The sequence below is a fragment of the Photinus pyralis genome, unplaced genomic scaffold (genome assembly GCF_008802855.1).
Source record: "Photinus pyralis isolate 1611_PpyrPB1 unplaced genomic scaffold, Ppyr1.3 Ppyr1.4_LG1, whole genome shotgun sequence".
NCBI classification, from domain to species: domain Eukaryota; kingdom Metazoa; phylum Arthropoda; class Insecta; order Coleoptera; family Lampyridae; genus Photinus; species Photinus pyralis.
In genome coordinates this window covers 15,523,376-15,541,996 of record NW_022170249.1, presented here as the reverse complement: position 1 = coordinate 15,541,996, position 18,621 = coordinate 15,523,376, and the positions used below count along the sequence as shown (strand labels likewise).

The window sequence follows — 18,621 nt, the reverse complement described above, 5'->3', positions numbered from 1 at the left end:
CTTTGCTTCGAGAGTGTAGTGGTGACTCCAGGTTTCGTCCATAGTAACAAAACGAAATTCTTTGGTAACAAGCCCAAACGTCAAACCCTACTCGGACTTGAGCCCCTTAACACATTTTAGATCCGGCGCAAACAAATTTCGTCGAAGTGCTCACATACACGCCAGACCAATCGTAGAGTTTGTCAATGATTTCTGGAGTAACGGTGGAAATTGGTGCTCATTTAACAACTGTCAAAACAAAAGAAAAGTGCTTTAGAAAGGTACCTACCTCACAAAAAGCTAGTTTTCAGCTGTCGCCATTAGGAAATGGGGATTTATCAAACGACCCTCGTACGTAGCATGTGTAAGTTTGAAATATTCTTGCTTAAATGAAATTTTTATAAACAAAGCATATTCTCGACTCAAATTCTAATGTATAAAATGTATACCTACCTTACATATGTCAGCACGGACACAAATTGTACCTTATGCCACCTTAAATGTGACATAAAATAGAGCTATAACAATAACTAGAGTCGAGAGTCAATAGTATTATAATCAATACTTTCGCACATAATCGTGAACTGGCAAGTGAAATGTGGATAATAGGCGAAACAATTTTGTGAAACATACATAATCAACGTAAATGCTCACTTGTTGCTCCATCGATTCAATTCCACAAAACCCACTTTAGTAGGGATTCGACGGGAATTACACTGTCGCATCAGAAGACAGAGCCGTGACAGCCGGAAACGGCGAACGGAAGAGTTTAACGTTCATCGTGAATAAACAAACTTTTCTCAGTAAAAGAAACGCAATCCGGTTTAAAGGGAAAAATATGGAAATAATTTGAGATACTTAATTAAGTAAGATCTCGGGAACATTTCATTATACTAAAAGGATCACTGCCTTGTTCTGGAGCGTAGGATGAAATAGTTTTTTTTTTGTACAGTGGGATTTGTAAGTCTCTCTGTTTTAATGGTCAATTAGAAGGAGCGGAAAGTCTGATTATGTACCAAAATAAATGCGCATGATGTTTGACATAGGCATCATATAAGTAAAAATTGTATTAAACTGAAATTTGAAATAAGTTTCACTTTAATGATACCATCATTTGAACTGTGATAACTTTATGTTTCGGATCACCTTCAAACATTTGGTTTGCTCATCCTGGTTGCAGCTAAACTTGAGAACGGTACACCATTAGCAAACCAAATACCACATTTTTTGAAGTAATATTATGAAGTTAATAATAATGGGATCACAACGTTGTTTGCTCGTTCATTCGTGCGGCCCCGACTTTACACAAACAGTCCACGGCGAAAAGCGAAAAGCCCCGTTATAACATTTCTCTTCTATTTAACACATTGTCCCTCTTTTGTCCCAACTTCAATTCCACTTCCAGTTAAAATCAACAAATTTCTCTTATCTAAACGCGGACCTGCGACAACATCTGTTTACAAAATCAGTTAACCAGATATAAAATTTTTTAAATAACGCAAATTCGACCAGATGTGCCTTACTTTTAAACCCCTTATCTGAAATAGAGCAATTTACAAAAGCAATAAAATTAAAACGAAAAGTTACGCATCTACAGAAATTTCTAAAAGGTAAAATAAATAAGTGAAACACAAATTCAAACGAAACAATGACACATTATGTTTATTCGCAAAAACCCCCCAGATTTGCACTTATAAATATAAATTAGTACACATACAGGGTGACGCAACTTTATTGAAGCTGCTGAAGCCAAAATAACGTCTGCATGACGTAGTCTACACAACGTTATATTATACAGGGTGACAATTTGAAAACTTACCACCCCCCATATCTTAGTAAATAAACGAGATATTTAAAAAAATCAAAATCCGTTTCGGTAATTCGGAGGGGAATCACAATGACATAGTTGGCGACGCACCCCCTCCAACCCCCTGCGCCCCAGCCACCCCAACTTTTAAATCTTAAATAGTAACCCCCCATGTGTGATACGTCGTTGGAAAGCTCTGAAAAAATGCTTTCCAACCATACCAAATAGCATTACATTTAGGTTAGTAATTATCGTGCAAATCAAAAAATAAACTAATATGATACATTTGAAATCTGTCGTATTTAAAACGCAACCGGCGAACATAGACGAACTAAGACAGAGAATAATTCAAGAATGCCGAAATATTGCAAAACCAACATTTGAAAAGGTTCGACAAGAGTTTGAGAATAGATTATAACTGGCGATCAAAAATGAGTTGCTGTCGAGTCGGCTTTGGAAGTTCAAGTTAAATACGATTTTCCATGTTTATTTTTTGATTTGCACGATAATTACTGACCTAAATGTAATGCTATTTGGTATGGTTGGAAAGCATTTTTTCAGAACTTTCCAATGACGTATCACACATGGAGAGTCCCTATTTAAGATTTAAAAGTTGGGGTGGCTAGGGCGCAGGGGGTGTGAGGGGGTGCGTCGCCAACTAGGTCATTGTGATTCCCCCTCCGAATTACCGAAACGGATTTTGATTTTTTTAAATATCTCGTTTATTTACTAAGATATGGGGGGTGGTAAGTTTTCAAATTGTCACCCTGTATATCTAACATGGTGCCCGAAATATACAAACAATCTGCCTTGGTCACATCCAATCTCAATTCACATGCCGGAATCCGTAGCACAGCATTACCCCTGTTCAATGTGTTGGGCAGACCGAAGTCGCTTTCAAATAAATTCAAATAACATAGAAGAGCAAAAGTATAGAAACATCACAATCCGTAAAGTCAATCTGATGCCCGTATACACGCATTGTGTTAGAATTGCATTGATGCATTTGATTAACACACTCTTCCCACATGCAGTACGCTTCTGCACTGGAAACATTTATTCCCCGTTCGCGCACAGGGTTGGAATAGGGATATAAATATATAATATTAATCTTAAGAATTAAAATAAAGTTTGAATTACAATGGGGAATTTGTGTTTCAAAGATATTAATTGCCCGGCGCCACGGCTAGCTCTCTTTACTAAAATACTTTGCTGCAATTTACTCAGGTAAATAGACCTAAATAAATACGACTCTTTTAAATATTTACATATATTAGGTCAAATATTGTCCAATTGAAAATTTGCTCATTTTACAACCTTCTGCATTAAAAATTAAATTCAATGTTAAATTTAAAGAGGCAAATATGGGTACTACAACTGCGTTTTCATAGTGGCCACTTGGTTTCCCATTTCAATTTAATTTACTATCCCCTAGATTGAAAGAAATATGAGGGTAATTACAAGCCCTCGTTTACAAATTCATTTGACCCGTATGAACTAGTTTTTCAACTCAGTAAAAACTTCATTAATTAAATGTACTTTCAAACAAAACGAAAACTTGCTCTTTTCTGAGTTAATACAAAAAAATTACACACTATATAAATTTAAATTTTACGACCGAATCCTTAAGATTTCTTTATTAATATCTGATTTGTAAAGAAATTTATTTAAAAGAAAACCCAATTCTATCTGAAAAACTCGATTGACTGGATATAAAGCGAATCTTTACCATAATTGTAATGTAGTAGGCGCACCGACCCCCATTTTTCTTTCTCGATGCGCAGCTTAGCAAGTCTTCCCTTAGATTTAAGCGCCTTGTATTGAACTGCGTGACTATGGAACTATGGTCTCGTGACGGGATGGCTGATTTTTTTATTGTATTCTCTCAACAAATGATACTAAATTCAAGATTGCCGTAAGTATTTGCGATTGAAAACGATGGAGATTTAAATACCTTGTACAAATTAATTAATTAACCACCACGCTGTCGTGGCCCAAAGACGAATGCCCTGGACCGTTCCCTACCCTTTCCGACTTACCAAGACCGCCCATAAAATGGTGCAAATCGCAGACATCTTGAATCGTGAAAAATGATTCGTTGAGCCCCACCACGTGCGCACAAAGATCATCCATCAAAAGCGCACGGGCATTTAATATCGCACACCAACCCGCATGAGCAATCCTGACCGAGCTGTTTCGGGCACGTAAAAAATATTAACATTACTTGATCGCTGGTCAGACTGTCGCCAGTCAGTTTCACAAGCCATTAACCGTTCATGGCGCATACGGAGTCTATTGACTCATAAAATATAGATCGCCAATTTTATTAACAACGCAATGAAAACCGTAAACATTTTGTAGAAAGCAACCTTCTAATGGAAACGCCCTGTATACTACACTTGCATGGCGTTACAAGGCTGTCAATTCGGAAGATTGGATGTGACCTTGATTAGTGGGGCTGGTGCATCGTGCGCAACATGCTGGAGGTGGTATTCCTGGGTACCGGGGTGGAAATATTGGTCTGTTGCTTTAACCCCAGAGGAACCCCGCAATCGATTCGTAAGACGATGGATTGTTTTAACATTGGAAATGTTTATGGTTTCATTGGTTTCATATACGGTACAGACTTAATAGTACTCAATTGTTTTGTTAATTCCAATCTAAAATTCTCGCACATCTCCTTTGATAGTATTACGAGTATGTTACGACGCTTATTATTCAGAAGGGTTACGTTAGTCCGAGTGAATAAGGGTTGTTTTTGTTTTACACATGGGATATGGCGTTATACGGTTATCATTTCCAATGTCTCCGATAGTTGCATGGATTGTGAAATCTGTGAATTTTCAAGAGTGGAAGATGTACGAGGGCGTCTTGGTGCATGTACCGCCATCCAATATGCGCAATAAAGCAAGTTGTCTGGGACTGTGTCTACGCTACAACCGTCGCTCGCAATAGTTCTAAGAGGAGAGCAGTGTAGCGAATATTCCAGAAATCCCGATAGACACCGAGGCGCCATAAAAGATTAATCAACCGCGATAAAGCAGTAAGGCGGATATGACACAATCTTTCCGGAAAATATGACGTTGTTGCTCTAGAACATTCTGAAGCGTTCTTGAGCACTCGAGAACATTCCAGAAAGAATGTTGTATGACATAAGTGATAAATAATAATTACTGCTATAAATTTATTGGTAGTAATGTAAATAAACAAAACCACGTAATTAAATTTACATTACATTATCTACATTTCATTTAAAAATCGTTTGAAAGTTTTTACGATTTATTTTACGAGTATGGAGAAGTCTTTTTTTACTTATTAACCACATATGTGCCTATGTCACAAAGCGAAATGAAAATAAATTTCCCCTTTTTCCTTTTACAATGCTAGACGCCATGTATTATCTCGCAGTGGAGTTTTCTCCGGAATTTATTGCTTATATGAAGCCATAAAGTAATCGTTTGAACAACAGAAAACTCAAACATGGTCCTAATCCTTTTATTCTTAATGGAATATTCGCCATTCACAGATTTTAGTAATATTTCAACCCTTACTCGCCCATTTACATATTAAATTGCATTTTGCCTTTTACGACACGAGTGTAAACAGTACAGTACGTTGATCTTTGGCCTTTTTAACAACCGCCATAATATTTTATCATAAACATGATCTTAAATAAGGCAAAATCCCAATTTACTAAATATCAAATATCGATTGCGTACGGTTAATTGCCCTTTTGAGTAGTTAACGAAACGTTCCAGTCGATATTGCACAGTTATTCACTTAAATGAGCACATAAATTTAGTTTCCTTGTGGTAAATCAGAAAAAAGGGATATATTTGCTTTCATAGGAAGAGTGGTCGTTGGGAGAGCGTAGTGCTGCATGCATTTAGTGAAAACGGAAAACAGATGCGGTGGCAATTTTAAACAATTACCACGATTTCATTATAATTAACTGCTGTAGTTGTCGTTTCATGGTGTCCATGCAGCGAATTTTAAAAGTATTGGTTTAATTAAGGGGGAGTGAATAATGTTACTGTATCGTTGTGTTTTTTTAAGTCCAGCTGACAAATTACATAATGCTCATCCAAACTTCATGGTAATCAGTTAAATTATTCAAATAAATTACACGCCGCTACATCTCAATCATAATTGGATTCTGTTCATAAAATGATGTAAATACGCCAATCATTCATTAACTAAAAAAATACAAGCAATATGTTGTTTAAATGTCGCGTGCCAAACTCAGAGGGGTCCACACTTTTATAAAATCTCTATTTTTTACCAATGAAAATTTAAATAAAGGGGTTGAAAAAGTACTATAAGCTGATTCGATAGGTTACCTAACCACAGGCATCAACTTTGCGATTTTTCAAATCTTAACATTTTTCGGGTGAAGTGATGTGCCTATATTTTATAATTCGAAGTCGAGTGGCGTCAAATCTGGGCTTCTAGCTGGTCATTGAATCAAAAAATTTACGGCTATAGTCGTTCGGCATTATGTGGCGGCACTCCGTTTTGTTGGAAGTAAGTTCTGTTCAGTTCTACCAGGGACCCATCCAAACCTAGTTTATTTCCTTGAAAAAAGTAAAATTAAGTTAATACTGTACACCTACTTATAGCACTTTTTAAACCATTATATTTAAATTTCATTTGGTGAAAATCGGTGACAGAAATAGACACTTTATATAGAGGGTTTTTTTGTGCATATCGCCGTGTAATTATATATAATATTTAAGTATCGATATTAAACGATGGTCGATTTTAGATAATTTTGATCATAATTCACGTACAGTTAGCTTTTATTCGCACTTGGAGGGGGTACATAAGAAAAGGGGACTGTACCACAACGACATGTATGCGCTAAATAGAATTTTGTTTATTAACAATTTTTAACTTTGCCCATTAAGGTCCACTAAATTTGTTTTTTTTCTTTCACAGATCAATACGAAACACAAGAGGAAGCCAGCACACGGCCGCCGTAGCGCTGGTGAAGAGAAGGTGACTTTCTTTTAAAGTAATGCCTTAATCTGCATTTACTAATTACAGCGTTTTCGATAAGGACGATGTTACGATTATGTCTCTTCTTGACGCCGGATTTAACAGGGTAAGACAATTTCGATAGTCCAAAAAAGACCTTGCCTCTAACTTAGATTTTGATAGTGTATCGCAGAGACCACCAACATCGTTCATTTCGTTAACGAGCTAATTCAAATTAGACACGGCGATATCAGACCACTAGCACAGACCGCCGTCAATCAATCCCTTTACATAGCGTTGGAAAAGTGCAGCGATATTGTGCTAATTACGGACGATAGCTATCGATTACAGGTGAGTGCCGAGATGTAGGATTTTAGAAATTTGTTGTTTGTCTTGCAGTACGTTAACAGGTCCAGCGAACGCTTCTTGGGATATCGGTACGATGAGCTCTTGGGGAAAAGTATTCATGAGCAGTTCATAGCCGACCCCCTACAAGTCACCTCTATGACATCGTCTCTTATGAGGGCTCGGGAATGGCAAGGAAGTTTGTTGGTGCGCAAAAAGAGTCAGGATACAGTGTCTTGTAATTGCAAGGGCATACCAATTATATGCGCGGGGCGGTAAGTTTGCAGTATTTATTAGAATCATTCAATGATCACCAAACATATTTTTTCTTGATTGACAATGAAATCACAATTCGTATTGAATCTGTTGTCCAATTACATCAAGATATTTTTTGGAGTCCATTGTTTCTAATAGCACATTTCCCATCGCCCGTGGACGAATAGGTCCTAATTTCTGCCGTATGTGGAGTCTGATAGGGCCCACACACTTTATTGTTAATATTATTGATTCAAGGATACTGTCATACTAAGCGAAACGTGGGTAGTATACCGAACAGCCTACATCAAAAAAAAAAAAATGAATGATGAGAAAATCACAATATTCAATTAATCAAAATATTGTCAATGATAAAGCTTAAAGATTGGTTCACTTAAAATCCGGCCCTTTCCAAAACAATTTGAATGTTTTCTTGCACTTCTGTTATAAGGGCGCTGCATGACATCAGTATGATAGATCACAGTGATATTTCTCAAAAACTGTACATAGGATCAAAGTGTCATTTATTTAAAAAAAGGGGAGAAATAGGCCTTTCCAAAACAATTTTAAAATTATCTTGTACTTCCGTTCTAAGGACACAAGGGCAATATTTGCATATGCTGTATGACATACGGACGATAGATGGAGGTGATACTAGGGGGAAACAACTTTGAATTTTTGGTGTACACCCGTCTGAATTAATTTGAATTAACGTGAATTATTCTGAATTGACCTGAATTAATTTGAATTTGTTTGCAATTCTACCGGGTGCATATTTCAAAACCAAACATAAGCAATTAAGATGGGAAAAGAAAAGATGATTTTTTTCATCAAATTATTTTTTCAAAAATTCGACAGTAAATCCAATTAGAAAAATCATGTTAAGACATGGAAATTGTCTAAAGAATTAAATAGCTTTTGACACAGACGATATAAGTAGGACGCTCAGTAAAATGCACGGAAAACAAATATCGCGTACTAGAGTAACTATTTCCGCTGTAAACGTTGTTTATTATAAATACTTTTTCCTCAATGAAATACATTTTACAAAAAATGAATGCCAGTTGTTATAAACTGCTATCGATTTTGACTTGAATAACGTTTGAAATCTGCTTTTGTCTTACTACTCATGGCTTAACATGATTTTGGTAATTGGATTTGTTGTCGAATGTTTGATAAAATAATGAGAAATTCACCTGAACAATGGAACTAATTTATACATATATCGCATTAGAGGAGAAAAAAAATCTTCTTTGGATTCGTGTCATTATAAACCCTCTAAGTTAACACGGGGAGCAATATCTCTAGGTATATCCTATTGATTAACGAGCTCCTAGCGAGTTTATAATTTTGCGGCGTCTGTCCGTCCGTTAGCACGATATCTTGAAAACGAGTGGACCGATTACGATGAAATTTTGCAGGTGGATTCTTTATCAAATTTGTAGACCGGATTTCGTGAATTGGCAATGTAGGCCAAAAAATAAGGAAGGGCCTTTTGACATCTCCGTGAGTTATTAACCGAATTGGATGAAATTCAATATGGGCATAGCTTTAGTCAGATAATACGCAATGCCAAAAGTTGAGGATAATTGATTCAACATTCACGGTGACCTTTTTGCATCTCGATCCGAATTTCAAACTTTCTTATTTATGAAAGCATTTAAATGAAATTTGATATAAATAAATAATAAATAAATAATAGATACATAGGCACTTGGAATAAAAGCAAATGTAACGGCCAGAAATGCCGCGTGCTTAAAAATAGCCTGACTCAATTTTGTTGTTCATCAAATTGTTTTGGTAATAAGAAATTATTCTCTGCCATTTTCTCCCAAAATATTTTTGTTGCCATGTTACGTAGTAAAATAACTGGAAGTATTTCTAAGTCAAAAATTTCACGAAACCGTCAAAATTTAATCGGCTATTTCTATGCACTTAGAATATTACTGTTGAAAAAAAGTTAGTCCAGAACATTCTCGACTTGAAAGAAAAAGTCGTTGAAAAATTCATTTCAGATAAGAACAGAAGTATGAAATTTCATTTCAAAAAGTAACATAAAAATCTCTTCATAAATGTCGAAGTTTTACTCAGTCTCAGCCCACCAGCCGCACTGGGCTGCTATCTCTGGCAACTGTCTTCACCGGTATTGAATCTGGAGTTAAAAGGTTAAAGTTTTTGTATCTATAGGTATGACTATGTATAAAAATATCAGACCTCGCTTTTTTAAATTACGTATAACACTAGTGAATCTGTCACACATAATTTTTACTATGTGCGAAATGTTTGCCTTTACTAGTGTGTGGTTAAAATTTCAAAGAAATATCTCCATAAATAAGAAAGTTGGCATTGCGAAGTCACTGCGCATGCCCACACATAATTTTTACTATGTGCAAAATGTTTTACTAGAGCATCTGTCATTAAAATTTCAAAGAAATATCTCAAAATATAAGAAAATTGGCATTGCGCAGTCTGCGCAAAATATTACATAGTGTGTAAGTGTATGGAATGGATGTAAGTGTGTATGTAAGTTTTCTAATGTGTAGTATACGAAATATATACCGGTCATGTGACATAATTCGTCGATTTGTGCTTTCAGAATTTTTCGAAAAAAATTGTTATTCGTTTATTTTTATTCATAACTTCTTTATTTTTCATGATAGAAATGGCGTTAAACAACCTTTTTGTAGGTTTTTACCAGAGCTACAAGGCTATTTACATCAAATCCCTTTAAAACTCTTAGTTTTAATATAGAGTGAGCTTAAAGAGTTAAAATAAAGTAGTGCTCGCATATAAATACAAGTTTTTAACGACTATATCTCATTTAATTTTTGTTGTACAGAACATCCCCGGCGAGGAAAATGTTTGGAATTAAAGAAGCTACAATTGGATGTTCTAGCATTTTTTACGTATCTCCAATTGTTTTGTAGTTATTTTGAAGAGAACGTTATTCACAAAATTGCAAAAATTGGTTTTTCACTTTTAGCTTTAATTATTTGAAAATTAAGTCTTCTAAACTGGTCGCACTTCTAGAATGTATTAATAATACGTAATTAGAGAAAACTGGAAAAGGGGAAGGACTAATGTTAATGAGGGTGGTAATTAGGGGGTTGCTTGCGCTGATTTTTTCCCTGAAAAAAGTACGGATCTACCTTATTTTCATCATAACTCACTTAAATTTTATGCTAAAGTTGTTTTAAAAAAGAAGAATAGTATATTAAGATACAAGTGTATAATCAAGTCTTTAAAGCACGCGCAACGAGTTTAATGGCACGACGCAAAGCGGAGTGCTTTTAACGTTGCAAGTGCTTTAAAGACCAATTATACACGTGTATCTTATAGTATTTTTTATTATACCTGCAGTATAATTTAAAAATAGGAAATACAATTAAACCATATTGACGTTATATTCGAATACATGTCTAATTAAGTGGGCTGGGTGTTCGTAATTTCATGATTGCCATGGAAATATCACTTGACGTTTTCTTATAAAAGTCATCGTCTTTGTGAATAAAACGATTTCCGTTGAAAAAGATAATACACCGTGCATTAAATCGCTTGCTGTAAAAACTAAACAAACGTTGGTAGGTGTAAAATCAAAATCCAGTAAAGCCTATTGTAAAGAATATGAAAAGTTGTTTCTATGGATGTTACTTACGAATAAAGTCTTAGTGCTTGTTCACAATGGACATAAGCATAACAAAAACATAACAGATACATAATTCATAATGTTGAATAGTAGCAAACCAACGTATGTGTTCACAATGATTACATAATTTTTATTTTTTTGTAAATGTTTGCGTATGTTTTATGTCCTACCGAAACGGTACATAAAAAATACATAAAGTTGGGTCGGTTTCAACTTTACGTAGGTTTTATGAAAAATCTAGTGGAATTAGGTGTATTTCTGTTGGGTACAAAGACGCAGCTGTTGGTTTGACATTTCAGTTACTACGTCTAACGTCGATGACATCTCTTCTGCCAACATAATCTGGTTATTTTTAAATTGGTACATAGTTTTTGGCGCATTATTTCATAGTTTGGTGTGGTTTGGTCCTTAGTGTGTTGTTTTTTGATTATATCCAACACGACATGGAAAACGTATAGACGTCGAATTATTAATTAGTTTGGTGCGATTAAAACCCTAATTGTTTAATAAAGGGGACAAAAGATATAAGGTTAATAGGTGATCGAATAATCCTGGTGTATGAAAAAACCATATTCTTCATCATGCAGCTTCATTTCTAGACAAGCTTAAATTCTTAAATTCTCCCCTTTTCTCTCGGTCTCGATTTATAGGTCTGACCCACCAACGCCGTTTTTGTTTTGTAACAACTTTGTCTCTGTGTCTTCATAACAGTAAAAGCAATAAAACTGTTGAAATTTCCATCTCAGTGGCACACACATATACACCACAAATAATATTGTTATGTTCTTGACGTTTTGCCGAGTTTAAATTTTGGATTTGCGCCTACGCAGATAATTATAATCTTAGTGCTTGTTCACAATGGACATAAGCGTAACAAAAACATAACAGATGCATAATTCATAATGTTGAATAGTAGCAAACCAACGTAGGTGTTCACAATGATTACATAATTTTTATTTTTTTGTAAATGTTTGTGTATGTTTTATGTCCTACCGAAAGGGTACATAAAAAATACATAAAGTTGGGTCGGTTTCAACTTTACGTAGGTTTTATGAAAAATCTAGTGGAATTAGGTGTATTTCTGTTGGGTGCAAAGATGCAGCACTGCGCTGTTGGTTTGACATTTCAGTTACTACGTCTAACGTCGATGACATCTCTTCTGCCAACATAATCTGGTTATTTTTAAATTGGCACACAGTTTTTGGCGCATTATTTCATAGTTTGGTGTTGTTTGGTCCTTCGTGTGTTGTTCTTTGATTATATCCAACACGGCATGGAAAACATATAGACGTCGAATTACTGATTAGTTTGGTGCGATTAAAACCCTAATTGTTTAATAAAGGGGACAAAAGACCTATTAAGGTGATCGAATAATCCTGGTGTATGAAAAAAACCATTCTTCATCATGGAGCTTCATTTCTAGACACGCTTAAATTCTTAAATTCTCCCCTTTTCTCTCGGTCTCGATTTATAGGTCTGACCCACCAACGCCGTTTTTGTTTTGTAACAACTTTGTCTCTCTGTCTTATTGACAGTCAAAGCAATAAAACTGTTGAAATTTCCATCTCAGTGACACACACATATACACCACAAATAATATTGCTATGTTCTTGACGTTTTGCCGAGTTTAAATTTTGGATGTGCGCCTACGCAGATAATTATAATCTTACGGTCACTGTGAACACTTTCTCCACCTGCGTAAAATTATGTCTTATGTCAATATTATGTTTTATGTATCTGTTATGTTTTTGTAACGCTTATGTCCATTGTGAACAAGCACTTAAATGCATCCATAATGCTGGCAAATGTATTTAAATCTTCTATATTTTGGTTTCATTCAATACTTTAAAACAATGCTGCGATTAAAAAGTGGAACAGATTTGGAAGCATACCCTAAATTACGCGCGTTTGTGAAAGCTTCAACCAAAGGATAGATACAAAAGCCAAAGAAATGCTCTGCATTTACAGAAAGCGACCTAAGAGGAGTTTTTATTTCATCCAGATGACAGTTTCAAAAGTCATACTTGAAGTATCGTTACTTAGCAACTTTAAAGCACGTGTGTTTTAAAGGCCTTTTTTCGCACGCATTTGAGTGTTTAAAACGGGGATTGTGATTCAGGTATAATAAAATAGTACATTGAAATACAAGTGCAGAAACGGTATTATTGAAAAACGAGTATAAATGTAGGAACACGAGCGCCAGCGAGTGTTCCTATTATACGAGTTTTTCAATTACCGTTTCGGCATGCGTGTTTCATACTATTTTTTCTACGAAATAGTACGTCGGGTACATGGCTAGAATGGGGAAAATACTGCACTTTTTGATTGGAATATGCCACTTTCGGTGGTAATAGTTAATACCAAAAGGCAACTTTTGAGATAGGGAGCCACTCGAAAATCCGTGCAGGAAACCAAAATGGTGGCCGTCAAAATGGCGCCATTAGCCGCAATATATTTTTTTGTATCTCTGCTCCTAATAGTCCGATTTTAGTTTTCTTTTTTTTTTATTGAAAGCTCTTGTGACGAGAAAACTTTTTTGCTATATAACATTTATCTCTAAAACTTAAGGATTTAGCACAATTTTAAAATAGTATATTAAGATACAAGTGTATAGGTAATCAAGTCTTTAAAGCACGCGCAACGAGTTTAAGGGCACGACGCAAAGCGGAGTGCCTTTAACGTTGCAAGTGCTTTAAAGACCAATTATACACGTGTATCTTATAGTATTTTTTATTATACCTGCAGTATAATTTAAAAATAGGAAATACAATGAAATCATATTGACGTTATACTCGAATACATGTCTAATTAAGTGGGCTGGGTGTTCGTAATTTCACGATTGCCATGGAAATGTCACTTGACGTTTGCTTATAAAAATCATCGTCTTTGTGAATTAAACGATGAAAAAGATAATACCGCCCATTAAATCGTTGTAAAATCTAAACAAACGTTGGTAGGTGTAAAATCCAACTCCAGTAAAGCCTATTATAAAGAATATGAAAAGTTGTTTCCATGGATGAATAGGAAGTTACAAATACAGTCTTAAATGCATCCATAATGCTGGCATATATGAAGGAAATGTCAAAGGTATTTAAATCTTCTATATTTTGGTGCACTCATTCAAAACTTTAAAGCAATGCTGCGATTAAAAAGTGGAACAGATTTGGAAGCATACCCTAAATTACGCGCGTTTGTAAAAGCTTCAACCAAAGGATATGTACAAAAGCCAAAGAAATGTTCTGCATTTACAGAAAGCGACCTAAGAGGATTTTTTATTTCATCCAGATGACAGTTTCAAATTGAAGTATCGTTACTTAGCAACTTTAAAGCACGTGTGTTTTAAAGGCCCTTTTTCGCACGCATTTGAGTGTTTAAAACGGAGATTGTGATTCAGGTATAATAAAAAAGTGTTTTTTTTACGAGTTTGAATCACAAGTAAGCTCTTAATTGTGCAATATCCCGGTCTTTTCGACAAAAAAGGCCATCGTTTAGAAATTCAAACGATTCAACCACAAAACTCCTTGTATCTACCTTGCAAGTTCGGAAAATTTCAATCTCAAAAGTTGCCTTTTGGTATTAACTATTACCACAGAAAGTGGCATATTCCAATCAAAAAATGCAGTTTTTTTTGGCGTACCCAACGTACTAAAAGTGAAAAATTCTTCTCTAGAAATTAGAAATTTCAACTAGCCAAATAACGACAAAAAATCGTATAGTCTGATCGTAGTTGGATGTTTCAATTGTAAATGATCCAGTAATCCGATTGCCATGACAAAACATAATTGTTTGAAAAATCGTAAATTTAAATCAAACAATTTGTGGCGTAGTGAAGAAGTGTTAAGATAAATTTTGACGAAACTGAAGATGAAGAAGGTATGTGCACCCCGCCGGACGTTGCGGAAATGGCTAATGCGGTTTCGCATGAATTGCTACCCCAAAAGTGTAAGCAGCGTTTCGGAAAGGAGCGTTTTCATAAGAGAATAAATCGCTAAGTTTTTGAGAGAAGCGCCTAATGAAACATTTGTAATGATGAAGGTTTGTCAATTTCTTATTGTATTTTTAAATCATAAATAAGCATAATTTAATTACAGGTTGCTCTCGTCCTTGGAGTGGCTGGAGCTTGCCGTCGGAGCGAACGTTGTAAAATGACTGTAACGAATTTCACAGAACAAGATACAATTTTATTGATACTTAACGATTCCTGACTCCAAGAATCATGTCCCAAGAACGTTTTCTGTAGCAGAAGGCAAAGGAAATTCTACCATTGTCTGTCTTATATAACGAAACTGTGCGAATAAAGCAATACAATTATAAAGAGTTACTTCGCATATGTTTATTAGCGTGTAGAAAATGCGTGCAGAAAATATTTTTGCCGCACTAGTGTTTCAAAGACCTGTTTTCACAATCAATTTACCTACAAAAACAATCGTGTTTCTACACTTTCGTAGAAAAAGGTTTTTTTAAATACTTTAAAGAATATTCTACAAGTTTTTCTCGAAAAATGCATAGTTTTGCTGTTATTTGACTGTAAAACTCTCTTATTTAGTGTTTGACGAACAAGAGCTAACCTTTAACAAGCCAAAACTCAGTGCGTATTGGTCATACATCAATTATTAAAAAAACTATTTTCTTTGTTTTTTTAAAAGCTACGGTTTTGTTCTCCACGGTTTTTTTAAATAAAATATTCGAGTTTTTCGCGAATAACCAATTGAAAATATTGATCTTTCATATGAAAAACTCATACTTTCGGTCGCGAATAACTGGAGAAGTATTTTTATAAAAAACTGTATAGAACACTTTTTGCTTAGAATTAATTCTTCTATCTATTTATGTATAAAGATTACAATAAAAAAATTATCACCCCTGATGTGGGGTGGCAACCATCCCCAGGGGGAAAGCGCCGTTTGGCACGATATAGATTTTGCTCCTTAGGCTATTACCTACCTACTGTCAAAATTTCAATCGATTCATTTTGAAAAAATGCCAGGGCAAAACCTTCATTTCCTGGACTGGTTGATATTCGCTAAAATATGAATTGTACATAAACGACCTCGTAATTATTTATTCAATTTCAGGGTTCCAACGCACTTTGTTTTAATATTGGATGTTCACGGCATAACGGAATTAACTCCGACCAGTTATTCCTTAGATAAACCTCGTGGTAGTGTACAATCGAATCGAAGAACATCAATGGATGTGCGTAGCGTAAGCAGTGATTACTTCAGGCGAACGTCTTTAGCAAAACTATCAGCTCTCCCCTTAGAAGCTCCAATTACTAAGGTTGGTGCGCTAGTCGGAAACATAGAAAATAAGTTACACAACTCATTTTCAGGTGATAAGTCTTTTGTCTCAAGCTCAAGAACAGACTAATCCGAACGTTGTCAGCATCATTGACAAAGTGATCGAAATACTGAATAACACAGAACTATACTCGCCTCATCTGAAGGACGATTTAAGATTGAAATGTGACGAACCCGTAACTTCCGACCTCATTACTGCTCTTCTTATGGTTCGTTTTCCATCACAAGTAAATTATCGAAGCCAATATGTATTTTGTAGCAGCAGCCCCAGATACAGTTGGCCCCATCCTCCCGGCGGAGCAGTAATGATTCCACGGCGGTGCGAAATGTATCACGCGGCATATCTAAAGTTAGGGTAAGAAATTTGAGGGTGCCCCAACCTTTAAAAGTGGTCAACAGGTACCGGCCCAAATAAAAGATCTACTCGATACCTCGCTAACCTGGGAGTTCGACATATTTAGATTAGAGGAGCTGACCAACAAGAAGCCACTCATCCACCTCGGCATGAATCTATTTTTACACTTTGACGTTCCAGCCACTTTAAATTGCGACGAAAAGACCTTGCAAAATTGGCTGACGGTAATAGAGATGAATTATCACGTCGATAATTTTTACCACAACTCGACACATGCCGCAGACGTGATGCAGGTGAAAGCAGGCAACATTGTCATTTTTTTTCAAAAATGGCTTTCCAGGCGACCGCCGGCTTTCTGGAGAAAGATAGGCTAAAGGCGATTATGGATCCTCTAGATGAGGCATCGTCGCTTATAGCCGCCTGTTCACATGACGTCGACCACCCCGGAAAATCAAGTGCTTTCCTCAGTAACTGTGACAATCCATTAGCTATACTGTACAATGATGTAACCGTTCTCGAAAATCATCATGCGGCACTTACTTTTAAATTAACTTTAGGTTTGATTAGCTCCAAGTGGAAAGTGTCCATTACAATCTTCGTTTTCAGGTGATGATAGGATAAATATTTTTAAACATTTAGATAGGGAAACGTACAAAGTTGCACGCCATAACGTAATTGATATGATCTTAGCCACAGAGATGACGAAACATTTTGAACATTTAGCCAAATTTGTCAATGTGTTTTGTCAAAAAACCTCGCGGGTCGACGGTGAAGTAAGTATCGCACTGATGTGTTTCATTGCCCAATAGCGTTTATTTAGTCTTCAGATTATATACCAATTACGTTACCTGACAATATTACATTAGTTAAGAGAATGATGATTAAATGCGCCGACGTATCTAATCCCACGAGACCTTTAAGACTGTGTGTTGAATGGGCCCGACGAATTGCCGAAGAATATTTCGCACAAACTGATGAGGAAAAATCGAAAGGCTTGCCGGTCGTTATGCCCATGTTTGACAGAATAACATGCTCGATACCTAAATCTCAAATAGGTTTTGTAGATTATATTGTTCACGATATGTTCGAGGCGTGGGATGGTTAGTTGGTTTCGCGCAATTACAGTTGCAGTTTTTTTACTTTTTCAGCTTTCATCGACATGCCTGAATTGGTCACCTATATGAGACAGAACTACATTAGATGGAAGGAATTTGATGAAGAAGGCCATAACACGTCCTCAGATATTCGAAAACTACAAAACACAATATTAATGGCGCCCGCTATTATACCAAAAAGTTCAATAAAGAGAAATGACTGACAGTTGCGTTTTCGTAAGTATAGATAATTTTTCCAAAAATCCCCAATAAGAAGACTCAATTTAGGTCATAGCGTGGACGTAAGTGAACTACGAACGTTTCTAGTTAAAAAACTCTAAAAAAGTGTACTGAATGTATCGTGGCCCGTTAATATAATACCTACCATTGTTTAAAGTATTTTAACAATGATAATACCTACCTAGCTTTTAATACTTGTAATGTGAAATGTATTTTATTAACTGTATACAATTTATGTACCTTATTCTATTTAAATGTTAACAATACTGCATGCTGGACGTGCAAATCTTTTAATATAAATATTAAATTATTTGTTTTATTGTAACATACACCTTGTGCAATATACATGTCTGAATGTTTTGTAACCTGTATTCTTTTATTTCAATTTTATTTTAGGCCACTGGTCTCTACGGCGTTCTAACTTCCAGGTCTTTTCTATAACTATCTCTACTAGCTGTGAAAAGAACTCTAAAAAGGCTCTCAAATGTTCTACAAAAGCTCTGGAGCTAAATAGCGCCAAAAGGTTACAGAGGGCATGAACATAATTCGGTTATGACAATAAACCACTAAAGGCGACAAATTTACATTTCTAGCAGGCCGAATTGTTTTATGTGGTTCTTAGG

At 35.6% G+C, this 18,621-nt stretch overlaps 1 protein-coding gene across 5 annotated transcripts in view; it reads left to right on the top strand.

Annotated features, from left to right (window-relative positions):
* Positions 1–18,308, top strand: part of LOC116159506 (high affinity cAMP-specific and IBMX-insensitive 3',5'-cyclic phosphodiesterase 8) — a 73,440-nt gene extending 55,132 nt beyond the window's left edge. For 4 of the 5 annotated variants that reach the window (XM_031472490.1, XM_031472489.1, XM_031472487.1 and 1 more), the window contains 13 exons: positions 6,725–6,784; positions 6,833–6,890; positions 6,947–7,114; positions 7,163–7,383; positions 16,085–16,289; positions 16,342–16,518; positions 16,569–16,664; positions 16,709–16,957; positions 17,005–17,221; positions 17,271–17,437; positions 17,485–17,764; positions 17,813–17,995; positions 18,047–18,308. In XM_031472490.1, coding sequence (XP_031328350.1) covers positions 6,725–6,784; positions 6,833–6,890; positions 6,947–7,114; positions 7,163–7,383; positions 16,085–16,289; positions 16,342–16,518; positions 16,569–16,664; positions 16,709–16,957; positions 17,005–17,221; positions 17,271–17,437; positions 17,485–17,764; positions 17,813–17,982 — 2,068 coding nt within the window. In that variant the 3' untranslated portion in view covers positions 17,983–17,995; positions 18,047–18,308. The remainder of the gene's footprint in view (positions 1–6,724; positions 6,785–6,832; positions 6,891–6,946; positions 7,115–7,162; positions 7,384–16,084; positions 16,290–16,341; positions 16,519–16,568; positions 16,665–16,708; positions 16,958–17,004; positions 17,222–17,270; positions 17,438–17,484; positions 17,765–17,812; positions 17,996–18,046) is intronic. The other variant, XM_031472486.1, reaches the window with a different exon arrangement.
* Positions 18,309–18,621: the final 313 nt, after the last annotated feature.